This window comes from Electrona antarctica (genome assembly GCF_951216825.1).
Source record: "Electrona antarctica genome assembly, chromosome: 15".
NCBI classification, from domain to species: domain Eukaryota; kingdom Metazoa; phylum Chordata; class Actinopteri; order Myctophiformes; family Myctophidae; genus Electrona; species Electrona antarctica.
The window spans coordinates 23,385,680-23,404,452 of record NC_136796.1 but is presented as its reverse complement, the minus strand read 5'-3'; the positions used below and the strand labels follow the sequence as shown (position 1 = coordinate 23,404,452).

The 18,773-nt window shown below is 41.5% G+C and overlaps 2 protein-coding genes across 2 annotated transcripts in view; both read left to right on the top strand.

Annotated features, from left to right (window-relative positions):
- LOC306937785 (DEP domain-containing mTOR-interacting protein-like) overlaps window positions 1-8,890 on the top strand; it is a 92,438-nt gene extending 83,548 nt beyond the window's left edge. The window contains exon 4 of the mRNA XM_079521736.1: window positions 8,794-8,890. The gene's annotated coding sequence lies outside the window, so the exon portion shown is untranslated. The remainder of the gene's footprint in view (window positions 1-8,793) is intronic.
- LOC306937780 (uncharacterized protein) lies at window positions 7,282-12,382 on the top strand. The gene is made up of 5 exons (XM_079521728.1): window positions 7,282-7,405; window positions 8,729-9,028; window positions 9,331-9,401; window positions 9,907-10,011; window positions 10,606-12,382. Exons 1-5 carry the CDS (start codon window positions 7,354-7,356, stop codon window positions 10,732-10,734), a joined length of 657 nt encoding a protein of 218 aa, XP_079377854.1. The 5' UTR covers window positions 7,282-7,353; the 3' UTR covers window positions 10,735-12,382.
- The last annotated feature ends 6,391 nt before the right edge of the window (window positions 12,383-18,773 follow it).

Genomic DNA, 18,773 nt, shown 5'->3' with positions numbered 1-18,773 from the left:
CACACACACACACACACACAAACACACACACACACACACACACACACACACACAATGAACCAATGCAAACAACAACGCTGAGCAAACACCATGCAGCAGATTTAGAACAAGTAGAAAGTTTAGGAGTTACAGGGGTGTCTTATTTGGGCCAAATTCAGCATGCCAGTTTCTGTAGACCTAATGCATTTAAAATTACATCTTTTACATGTGTATTCTGTAGGCCTACACAAATGTATCAATATGTTTTATGTTCCCTCAAAAGGTTACTCCGGACTAAATAACATATAGGCTCATTTTCGTATACACACACACACACACACACACACACACACACACACACACACACACACACACACACACACACACACACACACACACACACACACACACACACACACACACACACACACACACACACACACACACACACACACACACACACACACACACACACACACACACACACACAATGACAGGAATAACTGGGCTGAGCACAGTCTGGCCAGAAGAGGGTGCTGTGGTGTAAGAGATGAAATGAAAACGTGTCAATAAAATAAAGCCATGTCACTGATTGCCACCAACATAAATTAAAACACATCCCCCATTTATAGTATTAAAAGCATATGGGTCGTTTCCTCAGGTTTTTCAGGTCTCACCAGTCCCTTACAGAGCAGGTTTAATAGCAATAATCAAAATTCATTCTCAGGCCTCATTCACACGTATCAAACACAGATCAATCAAATGTTTGGTAATTTTTTTGTTTTTCCAATAGGAGTCACATGGTTTGAGGGGGGGGGGGGGGGGGCAGAACACCACCAGCAATCAGCAATCAAACACAAATGTTTGGTCAAACCATGTGACTCCCATTGGAAAAGCAAAAATGTTTGTCATGTTTTAGTCATGTTTTAGTTTTTTTAGGCCACCACAATGCTTTTCCAATGGGAGCCACATGGTTTGACCAAACATTTGTGTTTGATTGCTGATTGCTAGTGGTGTTCTGCCCCTCCCCCCTCATGCATGGACGGACGGGCGGATGGACGGACGGACGGACGGAAGGAAAATACGCAGACATACAGTATAGAGTTAAATAGAAACAAAGAAGGTGGATGATAATTACAAGCACTGAAACCTTGAAAGCTTTATTTATTAGAGCTGTATTTCTCATCTATATATAAACCCCCATCTATTTTTAACTCTCACAGTTTGTTTAGCATATTGACTCAGCCACTGAGCCTGTCGACTCACCTGGTCAATAAATAGCAGCAGCATCATGACAATGCATGACATTTATAAACTCACCATAGCTTGTCAATAAACAACCACTGAAAGCCTATATAATATACTTCATTGCCTGGGGTCCCACAGGGTCTGTTCTCTAGTAGGTCCCCTCCTATTTTCCCTCTACACATGTCTTCGCCAAAACTATAGCAACGCGATGAGTTGTGAACTTGAGGATCTGGTGTTTTTGCTGGATCTTCACCAGCATGTGACAAGTACATCATCTCTGATCAGAAAACAAAACAGCATCATTGATCAATCCGGTCTGAACGCAATGTTGTAAGAACTCAAGAATGTCATGGATTCTTCACCCGATGACAGAATGTACTGAATCTTTGTAGGCCAAATGCATCAGCAACACGTTGTTATTGTTGATGTTGACGATGGTGATAATGACAGTGACAACCTACCAACAGTCATTAAGACATGCGAATCCCTTGACTCCTTCAAAACCGCTCTCAAAGGGCACCTACTGTACGGATGGCTGCAATTCAAAACTGGCCCCCGTAAAATCTGAATCCCCCACCCACCCCCTTTCCCCCTCACTGTATATATGTTTTTTTCTCCCCCTTTTTACCTCTCGATGATTTCCTGTTTTGGGCTATATAGAAGTGTATATTTGTACGTCTCTAAATGTCATGATGAATTGAAAATGGTGGACCCTATTGTAAACAAGTGTAATGCTTTATGGTGTCGTCCACAGTTAACAGTTTTGTATTGAGTTGTGCTTGAAATGTACTGTAATTCTCAATCTGTTAATAAATTCTTCAATCAATCAATCAAAACAATATTTTGGGGGTGATGCATTCCGAGACACGCTGTCCAAAGTCTGAGTAAACAGATCGTCCTTAAGGCAGGCGCCTGTTACAGAACAAAGGTTTCAAAAGAAAGCATGCCTAATATGTTTACCTTCCTGTAGTGCATTTCTCTGTCACACATACTTTTATATCACAATCACATGCAGACATCATTATTATCAGTGTGCTTGATAAACACAAATACAAATTGCAGTCCATCACTGGTCTACTGGTCCATGTTGACCAGTGGAAAACTCCACTATACTGTTGTTGCCTTTGGCCCACTTCTGCCCTCTCCATCCATCCATTAATGATGCTGGTGTTTTGTCTCTCCGCCTCGTCACATCCTATATACAGCCTGCATAGCAACCATGCTATTCGGTTGTTACGGCTGTGTTACTTTTCCTTTTCAGGTTAACTTCACAGATATATAAGCCCCCTGGTTCTCTTCCCCAAGAAGATGCAGGGGTTGAGACACATGCATTAACACCTCCATTAAAAACAGCTTAAACTCTAAACGATTCGTTGCTTTTTTCCCCCTTTCTTCACAGAAAATAGAAGATCCACAAGCTCACATGTCACATTGCGACACATTGTGAACTTGTAGATCTGCTTTTTTCACAGAATGTTTGCCCCAGAATGGGGACGCTAGGTGCCATGTGGTTAACCTGCTGGCTTGCGTTCAAATCCCAGAACTAGAGCCTATACTCTCATTTCCCTACTGTCTCAATATAGAATTGAGTGCCTTAGTTATATATAGTTTTTAGTGCCTTAGAGCCCTAGATCTGCTAGGCTCTAGGGCTCTAAGGATGAAAATGTCGGTTGGTCAGTCCGTTTGTCGCTCCATCCGTTCTTCTGTTCGTTGGCGGGTCCATCCACCACTTTGGTCTCAAACAATATAGCGTGACAAGTACTGGTTGGATCGCCATGGAATTTACTGTGGACCTTCTGCATCCTGGAGAATGAACCCTAACCGTTTGAGTGACTCCATGACCTTTCCTCTAGTGATGAGCTGTACTGATTGTGATTCTATTTGCATTGCCATTGATCTCTACCTGGTCAGGGCAAGTATGTGTGAAGCATTTGTGCGCAGGTGTGAGCGGCATTACCATAGCATAAAAGATGGAATGTGGGCTGCTTGGGCTCAGAATCAGCTAAGACGAGTACCACAGACGAAAAACAGTCTAAATCCAAATTTCATTCTGACCCCTCCACGAAAAGGCCTCGTTGTCCTGACCCCTTATCTATCATTTATACATTATGGATAAATAGTGTGGACTTAGACTGTTTTTCGTCTGTGGCATTATTGTGCAGCGGTTTTGTTGGTGTAGAGTGGGGCATTTCGAATTAGTACTATTTATAAGGTGAGTTGAGTTTTGCTCATAAGGTACACACTTATTTGCAATAAAATAAATAAAAGTAAACCAAATAGGCTAAAACCTGAGACAGCATACATTTGAGATGTTGATATGTTTCTGTGTTATCAACAACACATCTTGTTTCAAAAGTGTTATTAATACAGTGAATAATGCTTTACTGCACAAATGTGTTGTTCCAAAACAGACCCTTAGAATATTTGAAATTATTTACCAGTTCTGCCCTTCACTCCTCCCTGCCTTCCTACTCCCTCCCCCTAAGAGTCCATTTGTTTGTTTAATGGTTTAATATTTAGCTCACATACACCAGCAGGGTTCTTTTTGTACCCCAACTGCAGAATTATCTGCACAGACGTTGAACTAGCCAGAAGACGGAGCTCTCCCAGAAGTCATCTCCTTGGCTTATATAAATGTGTGGGCTGGACTGTACTCTACCGAGGCTGCAGGGCTGTGATACTGCCTGACCGCCTGGCGGATGGTGGGCTGGTGGGCTGATTGGCTGAATGACTGACCTTCTGGCTGACTCACTGTCTGACGGTGTGGCTTGCTACCTGGTCGATCAACATACTGTATGGGTGGAAAAGTGACAGCTTCACTGACATGCTGTACTGATATGTCAGTGTATGTGCTGACGATTGATTTGACTGACTAGATGTGTGCAGAACAACTGAATTGACAGTTGACACTGCAAAGCATCAGACGTTTGACTTTACCAGGACACTATTGAGACAGCGCTCATGAGGTGAACCGTTTGTTAGAGGCGAGGAACGATGGGACCACGGACAGCTGGTAAGGCCACTGTGGATTTGATTTTGTGTATACCATTCTCTCTGCAGCATGTAATAAAACAGCATACTGCTTACATCACACTGTATCTCCAAATTTCATCTTATGTTTTTTTCTTCTTCAAAAAGATCACCCTATTTTATACTTTGTTTTGGCACAAAGGAAGCAAAAGTCAGATGACTCAGTTCACAACTCATGATGACATGATCGGTTATGGATTGTAATATTAGGCCGTTGACATAGTTTGTTATAATGAATGAGTGTATTTGACTGTGGGTAGGTCTAACCCTTGGGTCCAAGAAAACCACAACAAATGTACTGTGGTCAGATCATCTGAACACAGGGATTATCACCTCTTCTGACTCAAATGGGCGAGAAAGAATAAGGGGGAGGGGGGCTCCAAGGTTTGTGGCTGAGCTCAAGTCCTCTATGTCCCTTATACTCCAGGACCTGGCTAAGATATGTATGCAATTCATTTAGTGGAAACTATCTCAACTGTTCTAGGCTAATATGACCCATGCGAACAACTTAGGAACTGTGAGAAATTCTCTATCTGGGGCGAAATACCCCAAAATGACCACGACCTTTTTAAAATAACCGCCACTTAAAACATGCCTCTATCTTCTAAAACGTTGGAGCTACAGATGTTCTGAGATGCTCAAAATGTTCAGAATACTCATGTTTGAATACTCAATAGACCATGCACACGGCGGTCATCTTTCCATAAGTTAATGGCAGGGAGAAAACTAGCCACAATTTGCCATTGACCGCCCATACATCCAAAGTCCTATCTAATTGTATTCAATTATGTCAAACTCACCAACATTGCAGCTGTACAAAAAGCTTTAATTATCCTCTTTCTAGTGTTTGTTTCATATAAATCCATGGTAGACATGTTATGAGCGTTTTGAATTTGCACATAATGCAGGAGGCAGCGTGATGTTGCTTTACTGAAAGCGAGTGCTTCCAAACTCCATGCAACACTTGGGGAAAAAAATCACCTGCAAGGAATTTCTTGACATGAAGTAGCTCATAACATGTCTACGGTGGATATTTATGAAACAAACACTTTGCAGATAGTAAAAGGATCATTCAAGCTTTTCGTACATGGTGGTGAGTTTGACATAATTTAATACAATTAGACAGGACTTTGTGTCTGTTTGCATGTATGGGCGGTCAGTGGCAAATTGCGGCTAGTTTCCACCTTGCCATTAACTTGTGGAAAGATGACGTGTGCATATGGTCTATTGAGTATTCAAACAGTGTATATAGAGAATTTCTCACAGTTGCAAAGTTGTTTGCAGCAGTCATGTGTCTGTCTTTTTTTCTGCACTTTTTGGCCAGAAAGGGATTTTGTTTTTTACACCACCAGCACCAGGGTTGGGTACTAACTCAACCAACAGGTTTGTCAGACAAATGGACAGTCAGGAGGCTAGGTGTAAAAGGGATGTAAATCAGACCTACAAGTCTATTGTGAAGCTAATTCAAGGCAGGAAGATGCCAAATTATAATTACAATCTCTGAGGGTGGAGGAGGAGTTGGACTGTGTGGACTGTACTAACTCAACCAACAGGTTTGTCAGACAAATGGACAGTCAGGAGGCTAGGTGTAAAAGGAATGTAAATCAGACCTACAAGTCTATTGTGAAGCTAATTCAAGCCAGGAAGATGCCAAATTATAATTACAATCTCTGAGGGTGGAGGAGGAGTTGGACTGTGTGAAACCGTGTAAAAAAAAAAGTAGTTACTCCACTGCGCCCTCTACCGATATTGCCAAGAGAAAACCCTCATAGAGAAGATTTTTTTCCTTGGGTGAAATAAAATCCCTTTCTGGCCAAAAAGTGCATTTATACGTGTGGTGGGGGGCTCAAAACATTATTTTCGCTACAGAGGAGAGGCTGGTCTGCATTTATGCGAGCCCCGGAAGTCGACAGTAACATACTGTAGCTCTAAATGTGACGGCATTAGAGCTATGGACCAGAGCTAACACATATCATACCCTGTCCAGGTAGAGTTATGACTGGCCTCATGATGAATATGGCTGAATTGAATTAGGCTACTGCTCATGGACCCTTTCAGTGCTAACTGACTCATTAACACATTAGTTGTACCACCACTATGGAGGCGTTGGCCTATTGGCGGAGTCAGGTTACTATTGGCCTACTCTGGGGAGAATTGCTGGATAAATTCAAATTGGGGTCGTACTCAACAGACAATTGAACTCACACTACATGCGTTTTAAAATGGAAAAAAAAGAAGAAAAACACAAAAAGAAAATGTTAGGGAAAAACAGAAGGGACAACTTCCGATATTCATATATCCCATCTAGATAATATATGTTTATTTGTATACCATTGTATGGGAATGACTTGACGTGATTATATTAGATTAGTTTGATGGAATACTTAGCTTAAATACTGTTAGCAGTTTTCCAAAGAAGGTGCAGTTCAATAGAAGGTCTGCTAAAATGTAAAACATTTTAAACCCAAGAAACCACATGACTTGACAAAACCTGTGCCTCGCCCGGGAATCAAACCCAGGTCGCAAGAATGGGAATCTTCAATCTTGCATGATACCACTACACGAGCGGCACAGTTTTATTTCATTTCATATTCGATTAAAATCATTGTGGCCTTTTCCAAACCATATCGTTTATGAAGATCCCAAAGTTATAATAAAATAATAACTTTCCACAGACTGTGGAAAGTTATTCTTAGTTAAATAGCTACTGTGGACTACAGTAGCTATTTAAATTTCCAGCAGCACCTTCCAGCTCAGTATCGACTTGGCCTACCTACTCTCTCATTCACTGTACCTGTTAAAGTGCCCCCCACCCCCAGTGTTGTGAGTTGCTAGAACAATAGTAGTCTTTAATTTGCATAAAGACCATCACATTAAAAGTGACCAGAGCCATCCTCACACACAGTATAAATAAAACCCACAGAGCAGAGGGCATTTACTGTAGCTAACGAAGACAGCAAGGAGTGAGTTTAAAATAACTTTCATATTAGCACCCAGACTTTCATCAAGTATACCTGGGCGACCTCATCATTGGGACCTGAATCTTCCGACTTCTCAGCTGAAGATAGCCAGGAGATCGACCCTACAGGGCTTAACATGAATCTAGCGGATTGGATATCCATGAACGAGGCCTTTGAATGCTATGACTGTAAGTGATGGATGCATTTGTCTTGTTGCTACTTGGTGTGTTTGATGCTGTGTTGTAGACTATGAGCAAATATTTTGTCAGCTACATGGAGCGGGTTCGGAAACGAAACGCGTGCATGTGTGCGTGCAAATTACCGGATACACTACAGTAGGCGGGCGCTCTAGAACGGATCAGAGCACTGCAGCGCTCACTAAATAGAAAAAAACTGTCTTTCCACACTGCGGAAAGCTTGGTGACGCGGGCCCATGTAAACACAAGTGGACTGGCAATTACTTTAACCACTTCTAAGCCCACTTACTTTTTGGACGCCCTGCATGGATGGTGAAAGTGGTTAAATTATTAAACTGCAATCATTGATATATGCCTACTATTGGGGCTGCGCTGCGGGTGGTGCTGCCTGCTGTGGCCCCAACATTTACATTGCAATAATGTTTTACTGAAGTGAATGCGTTTGTGAGCCTGAGCCGACCAGCCAGGCGGTGGATAGGTGATGTGAGTCTTGATAATCTCGTAGGAAAGATAATGTTCAGGGAGGGAGGTAAAGATAGGATATTATTTTCCTACCAAGATTTGATGCGTGATACCCTGACGAAGGCAAAACCCTTGTTTGCCGAAACGTCGGTTTAATAAAAGTTTCTTGCATGGTCATTAGCCTATACGAGCTGTGCGGCCTCTACTCTTTTCCTTCCAAGTTTTATCTCCTGCGGTCAGCACCTAACTATTTGTTTTGTTCTGCTACTATGATTTGACAAAACGTACAACAATGTTTGTTTATTTGATATGACTAATCATGGCTTGCAAGTGGTTCCCAGATCATCACAACTTCCACAAGAGAAATGGGTTCTATTAAGTCAATAGTTTGCCAGATGGATGGTGGCATTAATTTGTCAGTTCTTTAATCTCGATGAGTAGCCTAAATAATATATATTTTGTATCTACCGGTAAACTTTATTTAGCCACAGTGATCTTATTTTTACATCACCCGACCTAAGTGATGGTGGTTTCACACAGTCAACAACTCCTCCACCCTCAGAGATTGTAATTATAATTTGCCTAATCTTCCTGCCTTGAATTAGCTTCACAATAGACTTGTAGGTCTGATTTACATCCCTTTTACACCTAGCCTCCGGACTGTCCATTTGTCTGACAAACCTGTTGGTTGAGTTAGTACCCAACCCTGGTGCTGGTGGTGGTAGCGGAGCATCTCTGCCTGTGTTTGAGACTGAAGGGTTATGAGGTTTGATTGTACGCTCTGTCATTTTATCTTACTCTCGATATTTCACTCTCACTCACAAACTTGTCTTGTGTCTCTTTCCCCTACAGTTGCTCCATCAAAGGAGGAGGAGGTGTCTGTGAAGACGTACAGGGAGAGACAGAGGGAGAGACAGAGGTCTAAAGGAGTCACGTTGCTGAACAACTGTGATAGTATGAGCCTGTACATGTACACCAGGAGAGGAGATGAACGCCCCACTACCACCTCCAGTGCTATGAGTAGTATGCTCCCCAAAGAGATGATCACTAGTAGTCCTAGGAGACTGTACAACAGGAGAGGGCCCGCCATACTCCCTGACCCCACCTCTCCCCCTGTGACCCCCCCACCTGTGCTGTCCAACCCCAGATCAGGTAAGGAAATAACTCTATTTTGATAGCAGTGTTTGTATACCAGTATCTGCAGCATGGTATCTGAGCTCTCCATTTTCCAATTAGAGCCAAACCAATACCAGATTTATGGGCCCGATCCTGAGATTGGAGGCTCCTAGAATAGTAGACCACTGAGTTAAGACTACTGATGTTTTGATAAAACAAACACATGAACTATTTTGGTCCAACATACATACAGGTATAATATATTGTGCTGTGATCTTGATCATTGCAAGCATGCAGAACAAAATAACATTGTCACTGATGCATGTTTTATTTTGCAGTTCTGAAGAAAACAGTGAGTAAGGAGGAACTACAGCAACCAGGGGCAGCCTACGTCAAGAAAACTTTCACAGTACGTACTATTTAATATATATTTCACAATCATTTGACAATCCTGAACTTACAATTTATCATACAGTAGCTTTCACACACCACTAGGGTTGGGATCCGGAATCGGATCCAACATTGAGGAACCGGAATCGGTTCTGTCACTTGGGAACCGTTTCTGGGACCGCTTTTATCACACTGTCAGAGCTGGAATATGGACTTCATGTCTGCTATACAATTAGACTACGGTGATTCTCAAACTGTAATTTCAAGGACCACCATAAAAATATATACAAAGTACAAACCCATAAGGGTCCATTTGGTTTCATTTGTACTCTCAGAGTAACATCCATTTGGAACTCCCTATAAGAATCGTTAAAGGGAATGGTTAAGGAACCTGACCGTTAAAAGGCAATCGTTAAGGAACTGGAATCGATAAAATCCTAAAGTATCCCAAGCCTACATGTCACATTGTCTGCTACCAACTTGTCACTTGAAAATAAAATGGTTGTTGTTTTTCCTTTGCATAGATCGAGGGCGACGTGCTAGGCTGGGGGTTCGTGGTGAGAGGAAACAGACCTTGTCACATCCAGACCGTGGAGCCTCATGGGCCTGCTGCTGTTGCAGGGATGAAGGTAGGAATCATCATGGCAAATGGTTGAATGTTCCACTCCACTGTTATAGTTTTTGTTAGCCAAATATCCCGAACATTCTACTTTGTTGCTGCATTAGCATGGTAGGACTTCAGCAATTATTTGAAATAGGCTAATTATTTCTCTCTCTGTGGAAAAAGTGTGCAGCAAGTATGCAAATAATAATAATAATGCAAAAAGCAACACTTCAAATAATGGCAATTAGCCTTCATGACTTTGGAGTGTCAAAGAAACCATTATATTTTACATCATTTGTGTTCCTCAATTACATGCTCTCTCTCTCTCTCTCTACCTCAGCTGTAGTACAGGACTTTTTGTGTTGACCTTTTTCTATGGCCAGGCTGTGGTCACTATTCTGTATTTGGTCAAGATCTATCTCTGCTTTTTGTCTTTGACCGAAAACAGATACTCTGCCAGTTTATATTCATGTTTTAGGGCCAGATAGCAATTAAGTTTGTTTTGAGTTTTGTTGACTCTAATTAGTGGTTGTAAAGTAGTGCTGGTCTGAGGTTGAGGCTGGACACTGTTGTTGGGTGGTAGCTGATCTCTCTCTCTGTCTCTCTCTCTCTGTCCCAGGTGTGTCAGTTTGTTGTATCCATCAATAATCAGAACGTTCTGGACATGGACTACAAAACAATCAGCCGGCTCATCCTGAATGGCCCCAGGAAGATTTGCATGGAGGTCATGGAGGAAAGGAAAGATTGAGGAGGAGCTGCCATGGGTTGGATGGCTACATGGCTGAATGGATGGTAGTTACGGTGATATCGCCATATCAGTGTGATTCATGCTACCCCCATTGCTGGGCAAAAAATGTCCCACTTTGAAGATTGGTCACCCACAACTCTGGGGTGAGCGAAATGTAATTCACTCAGAGGGATGCCAGACCAATGTGCTTCTTTTTTTTTAAGCTGTGGCAAATTCGTCTGGTTTCCACTGGCTACTGTGTCGCTGGTGTTTGACCAATCACACCCATCACATTTCTTGTCTGAAACTGCCCATTGCCTACTGTTCCATATCTGCTGCCACGACTTCTGTTTGAGGAGGATGGAGTGTACAAAGGACAGAGTTTATATTTTTTGGATCAGTAACATCAGCATACTTTTGCTGAGAAGCAGCTGTTGTACACAGAGTATGAGGCTGTGTGCAATGGGCTCCTGCTCCTCTCCGCTGGACTGCTGGTCCAGCCTGTCTTCTTAACTGACACCTTTCGACATTAACATTTAATGTGGACATAAAGTTACAATGACAATGATGAAGTGTTTTTTTGTTTGTTCTTGCTTTATGGGGGTGGGGGGGCATCCTGAGTCCCACCGCATTAACTTCTCACTCATCAATTTGTGACTCAGTCAGCTGTGTCTTGTGTTGTTGACAGGGGTTCAAAAGTACTGCCCCCCCCCCTCCAGACTACTACAGCGTGGACTTTTGACCTGTGTACCACCTCATTGCCTCTTCCAACACACATGCAAGCGTGAGCATAAATCCAGGCCTGTGTAGTATACTGTATATTCACATAAACCTTGTACACACACACACACACACACACACACACACACACACACACACACACACACACACACACACACACACACACACACACAGAGCCAGACCCCCTCCTAGCTGACATGTTTGCTTTTCCGTCCACTCTGTGTGTTGGCGGTTTCCTAGAAAGGGAGCCATGTGTAACAACAACATCTTATTGTCTCTGTGACGTTGAAGTAATGCCTGATTTATACGTGGTTGCATTCTGTGTTGAGCTGCAAGCTCACAGTGCGTCACAGCGCAAAGCATTATGTGCTTGTCGACTGGCTATTTTCAGTGCATGACATCCGTGCACAAATTAGTACTGTATACCTCAGGGTTAATGAGTCTGTTACAGTATGTTCTCTGTAGAGTTCCACTGTGTACAGGATGATTTAGTGACCATAGACAAGGCAGTCTATGGTTCCAATTGTATTGAAGCACAGACTATGGATCGAATCTTTTATAAGATTTTATCAACTTTTTAAAAAGCTTTTACAGTTACACACTGAAGGTAATTATGTTGCATGTTTGGTTCAATATGCAACTGTTTGTAAATGTTACTGAATCCAGCAATAGTGTTTTTTTAATACTACCATATTTAAATTCAATTATATGAATTTGAAATGACTGAAATGATTGTGTTACGTTGACAAATGTCACAACTGCCTTACTGCCATCATGACTTCAATCAATTTTGCATATGTGTTCCCAAGAGAAATGAAACTTGTAACCCTAACTTTGTCAATCCCATTATTGTACAAGAGAAGTTATCTGTGACCCGTAGTGTGAGATTTTGTTAGTGATTGTTTCATATTAAAGCAATTGCTTAAGATATTTGCGTGACATCATTTATAGCATATCGTTTCTGTCGGGAGGAAACCTCATAACTCCATTTTTTAGGTTTTTGATTTTCCGGCATAAATCAGTGCTATTGAACACCCTTTACTGTTTCGAAAATATTTAAGCAATGGAAAGTAGTAAAAAGTGCTTTTGGACAAAACATCTTAACTCCATTGTTACAACACCAACTTTGATGAGGCTGTATTACTTTGTTTTAAAGGTTAGGTTTTTTAATTTCCTGAAAAGCAGAGATATAGCACTTGCGCTTAGTTGGAAACATGAGGACATTGTGTAAAATACGTGGATCCACATGAGAACTTCTTGTGGCCAGCCTGTGATGTCGGTCGATGTATTAACATATTGGCAGTGATTATCTCCAGATAATCGCACACGCACGTGCGATTTAGTTTTTTTGGTGAGTAATGAGTATATTCTATATCGGATAGATTGTGTAAATTATTGCATATTGCATAATTGCATCCTAATTGCATAACATAAGATTTACACGCACCTTCTCGGCTGAAAGCACCAGCAAACCAGATTTGAAAGGAATGTGCACTCAATCAATTCTCAAATACAAGATCATTTCGACCTGGGAACCTGACGAATCTGCTTGCACATGTTTCATTTGTCTGCTTATGCCAGGTTAGGGATAATTATCAAAAGTTCCTAATACTGAGATGGCAATGTGCGATTATACCAGCAGGTGGCGGTATATGTATGCTTTGATGGCTAATTGTTAAATAGAGAAGGAGTTGACCATTACCTGATGCCATGGCAGCCTGAAAGAAGTTCACAAGGTCAACAGGTCACGGGGTCTAAAGGTTTGAGTATGGCATGGCATGATGGCAATGTGAGCATCTTGGGAAAGAGGTTGAAGTGAGCTTTAATTATCATAAAGATTATTATAATAAATGACTCTACAGTGTGACTCCACAGTCTGCACACTTAAACATTAGGATCACTTGAAAGAGATTATTTAGCTAAACATATTCACATAAGAGTTATGGAAGCTAATGACAGCCTATGGCAGTGTGACTGTAATAATTGTCCACTGTCCGTAACTCACTGAGCGGTGAGTTATGGTGGTGATTTGAGAGCATCTCCAGTTCAAAACAAGAAGGGATTTATTAAACTGGTAAATATTTTTGATACAGGTGAATTATTCAAATTATCTTCCCTCTAACCATATTTGGGCCTTAATTCACCCCTGTGTTTTTTGCCAAGCATTTCTGCCTGGCATTCTGGAACATTCCAGACAGAGTAATCTGGAGCATTACCATTTAGGCAAAACTCCCTCACCCCAAAATCTATTGCTCTTTCTAAGCTTGTAGAGACACATTTGACACAGGGGGGCTTGAAAGGGAAATGCCTGAAGTTATGCAACAGTGCATTAATAGGCCATCTCTGCTTTGCATCGCCACTATTCAAAGAATCGTGATGATGTACAAACAGCTTATTCTACTTAACCACATAAGCCCTATTATATAGGTTACTTTTTCGAACAATGACATGCCAAAACTATAGCGTTGTGAGCTTGTAGATCAACTATTTCCAAATGTTGGTAATAGTAAACAATATGGCTTTACTTCTTGGTTATTCTGCTCTGGTTTCTCCTGACAGATTTCCACGAGGAGCCAGAATTCTGTCTGTTGAAGATCTCTGCTCTCTGTTCAGAATTTGACATCTGATTGACTACTTCAGATGCTAGAGGCTCTACAACAGTCTCATCTGTGAGATCTGGGTTAGAGTGGTTAAACTGATTCTGATGCCATGCATCATTTTGCTGAGGCCCCCCTGAAAACCCTTTCAGGGACCGCTGGGGGTTCCTGGACCCCACTTTGAGAATTACTGCTTCACAGCACAGTTGAAACATGTAGGCCTACATCATCTAAACCTTCCATACAGTACAATCATATATTAGGAATATATTATTTTCAATTCATATTCCAAATAAAATAGATACTATGGTAAACAAAAAGGACTACTTCCTAGGGCGGCGGGTATTTAACTACCTGAGCTGCAGGCTAAAAATGATGGTACAGAGACAATGGTGAGGACCAGAGAACTCCTCTGACCAGCGTTGCCATGTCCGCTTATTATAAGCGACTTTGGGCTTCTTTTTCTGTAAAGGCGCTGGTTGTAATTTTTGAAGGGTGCCAGCCCCATCTATATTCAGCTATAGTGTAGATTATTGTCCTAACACAAACATTAATAAATGCCATTGACAATAAATGGATAATTTTACGTCATATTGTAGACGAGCAAATCGGCAATTTTGTCCTAACACAATTTTGTCCCATTGACAATATCATCATACATCATGAGATTGTACGATGATAAGAGCGCCCCTCACTTCACATGAGTGTGATTTTTAATTATTATTTAAATCAAAGGTTCTCAAATATATTAATGTGATTTGTCCCTAACCACCATCTAAAAATATTTTGTGCCATTTTACCCAAATAGGCTATTCCACATTTATTTTATTTTATTTTTTGAAAATAGCAGATCTACAAGCTCACAAAACAACACGTCTCATCGCAGAGCTTTGTGAGGTTGTAGATCAGCTATTTTCATATACCCCTGGCGGATGTAGACATGTTTAAACTAAGTGTTCTATTCATGTGTGGCCTATATTCGCTTCTTTTCGCTTGTATTCCTCGACACATTTGCTTATTTCTCTCACAAAATCGGGCAACAGTGCCCCTGGCAGATTTGCGCCACTTTTCAAAATAGCTTCTCCGATGGACTCAGTGTGAATGCAGCTTGAGACCAGTGATTAACAGGAGCCTGGAGCACCAGTGATATTCAGCATCAGGTGAGTTTTTTTCCCTCCCTTAAGTAGCCTAACATTTGATGTAGTAAGTCAGTGTAGGCCTAAGCAGCCAATAATATTTTATTTTATTTTTGAACAGGCCAGTGTGTGTGTGTGTGTGTGTGTGTGTGTGTGTGTGTGTGTGTGTGTGTGTGTGTGTGTGTGTGTGTGTGTGTGAACCTTACCCAATGTGGTTCCTTCCAAGTCAGCCATCCCACCAATACAATGCACAATGACCCAAAATTTAAGTATTAACCTACCGTAGGCCTACCTACTGTATAAGACGCCTCCACACTGGAACCTGCAAAGCAAGAGGAAGAGAGGAAGGCCTAGAGCAGGGGTGCCCAAATAAAGAAACCTTGAACCTTGAACCTTGCCTACAGTTTTTTGACTTGCAAGCTACTTTCAAAATGACCAGCTCAACAAGATCTACCCACCCAATTATCCCATTGCTGAAAATTGGGATTTGGGATCCCATCCGCATTTGGGATGGGAAATGGAATTGTTAGGGCTATTTCAATATATATTTAGTACTGATGTCTGTGCTCAAAACAAAGTATTGCATTGTGGGTTTGAGCTGACAGGCCCTTTTTGATGTCAAATGTCAATCAAAGTCACCTTAATTCAAGTGGCTGATGCAAATATATTTTTTATATTTAAATTATATATATTTTTAGGGGCATGCCATGTGGTCTACCTGCACAGTCTACCGGTAGATCACGATCTACCTTTTGGGCATCCCTGGCCTGGAGAACGACCATAGAGCAAGAGATGAAGGCACAAGGGCTGTCATGGAAACAAGACCGAAGGGGATGGAGAAGTTTCTTCAATGGCCTATATCAGGGGTGCCCACACATTTATGACGTGAGATCTACTTTCAAAATGACCAGCTCAACAAGATATACCCACTGAAAAAATAAGTGTACCATTGCTGAAAATAGTTTAAATATATAATGTACCTGGGGGGGCTTTGGAATAGGTCCCCCCCGTACTTAACTTAAACGCCCAATGCATTCTCAATGGCAATAGCACAAACTTTGGTATGCTACTAGTCCTACATACTTACACCTAGAAACCCCATTCAAACCTATTTAGGTTCATCTTACGGTGGACATGTTTGCCTGAAAATAAATCTTTGAATTGTTTTATAGTTTTATAAATATAGTGCTTTCAAATTTGAGAAATTCACAAAGGGGCTCAATGGCAGCTCTATGGCACATCAACAAATTACTTTCACCTAGAAACTCCATTCACACATTTTATAATTCAGCTTACTGTGGAGAAGCATGCTGGAACTTTTTACTTTGAAATGATTTGTAGTTTCTGAGTTATTTAACTTAAACGCCCAATGCATTCTCAATGGCAATAGCACAAACTTTGGCATGCTACTAGTCCTACATACTTACACCCCATTCAAACCTATTTAGGTTCATCTTACGGTGGACATGTTTGCCTGAAATGGAATCTTTGAAATGTTTCATAGTTTTAGAAATATATAGTGCAAGGACACTTCGACACCAACTCTGGGGGAGCACGGGTTCGAACTGGCAACCTTGCAGTTACCATCCAGCCACTCTACCCCCTGAGCCACCGCCGCCCTGTTTTGGTTTGGTTTTACTGGAGAGAGAAAGCTAAATTAATTTACAAAGTACATTTGGAATTTTTCACCCATCCTACACACCCTATAGTCCAGGGGGCTTTTTGACTTGAGAGCTACTTTAAAAATGACCAGCTCGGCAAGATCTACCCACCAAATCAATTATTATACCATTGCTGAAAATAGTTTAAATATGTACCTGAGGGGGCTTCGGAATAGTAGAGTTCGTGTTACATTCTGTACAGTATAAGACAAATGCACTTGGAATGGGAAATAGAGGGGGAGAAATGTTTTTTTTTTTTTTTAATCGGTTTTATTTCTTCAATATATTTAAATGAAATACTCTTTAGGGGCATGTCATGTGATCTACTGGTAGATCGCGATCTACCTTTTGGGCACCCCTGTTTCCTAACGAACATATAGGCCCAATATGTTCGTTAGGAAATTTAGAGGCCTAAGTAATTACTGTATAAGGGATTTATTATAGGAGATTTGTGTGAGTCCAGAGTACCAGAGGAGTGGAGCTGTGGAGGGAAGAGTGCCCCCCTTCATAAAACAAAAAGCCAGACGCCAGAGGATTTTAATAGCCTATATTCATAGCCATAACTGGCCAGCTAAGCTACCTAATTTGATGATGGACTATGCAATGTTTGTCAAATTAACACAATATCAATTAAAATAACCTGTTTGTTTGTAGGCTTACCCTGTCTAAAGGGGTAACACTCAACAATTTAAACACATAGCCTACACACATAAATGCTTGCTGCTTGTGGAAGCCCCACTATTTACAGTAGGCCTATAATTGACGCTGGAGCTGAGAAACCTGTTGTGTCTTTTCTTCCCTACATTCCGATTCCTGCATGTGCAATCTGTGAATATGCAGAACTGAAAGCAGATGGAGGTGTCCAAAGTGGATCGACCCTATTCCCTATAGCCACAGTATCAAACTAGAAAAAGTGCCCTTCTGGGCACAGGTCTCCACCAGGAGGATAGGACTGTGTGAGATGTTTGGCAAAATGTTTAGGAGTAATATAAACATGTTTGCCTTTGATGGCAATTGGATGATTTGAGGCATTTTGTTCCAAAAATGTGTTTTGCTAAAATCAACCTGTTGGTGGAGCTATAACAGGCCAATGTGAAAAGGGTGGGATATATTCCTCAGCCTAGTAAGAAAATGTGTGAAAGATTTCACGTAAATTGCATGCTGCGTTCCTGATTTGAGGCTTTTGTTCAAAACGGGGCAATCTTGCAAACTGTGAAAGCCAATTATAGCCAATTAGGATGGAATATGAAATATCGGACAGATCCGACTTGAGCACATGACCATAGAGATACTGTGTAACGATTTGTGAGATTTTTGGACAGAATCTGGAGGAGTAATATCAAAAGATGTGTTTTACAAAAGTCGGCCTCCTGGTGGCGCTATAAAAGGCAGATGCGGAAAATGCAGGTCAAAGGTTTGTCCTTGGCCTCTAGGGAGTGTGCATGCAACGTTTCACGCAGATCGGTGCAGTTTTAGGTAAAAACTGTGAAAAGCTGCCTCATGGTGGCGCTATAACAGGCCGTTCTGGAAAATGCGGGGCAGAGGTTCATCGTTGGCATCCAGGGAGTGTGTGTGCAAAGTTTGGCATCGACCGGGTTAACGGTGCCGGAGATTAGCTGTTCACAGACGGACGGAAGGACGGAAGGAAGGACGGACACACGGACGGAGTGCAAAACATACTCTCTCCCCATGCCTTCGGCCTGGTGGAGACAACTAGAAAAAGTGCCCTTCCGGGCACAGGTCTCCACCAGGAGGATAGGAGTGTGTGTGATGTTTGGCAAAATGTTTAGGAGGATGTTTTTTTTTATTTGTTTTTGCAACAATTTTCTTCATTTTGTTGAGGAAATGCAGAGCCAGATCACTCATAGCATCTCTAAGGATAGAATTCTGGATGAGCAGGACATGTGCAGCATTTTGTACAAAAC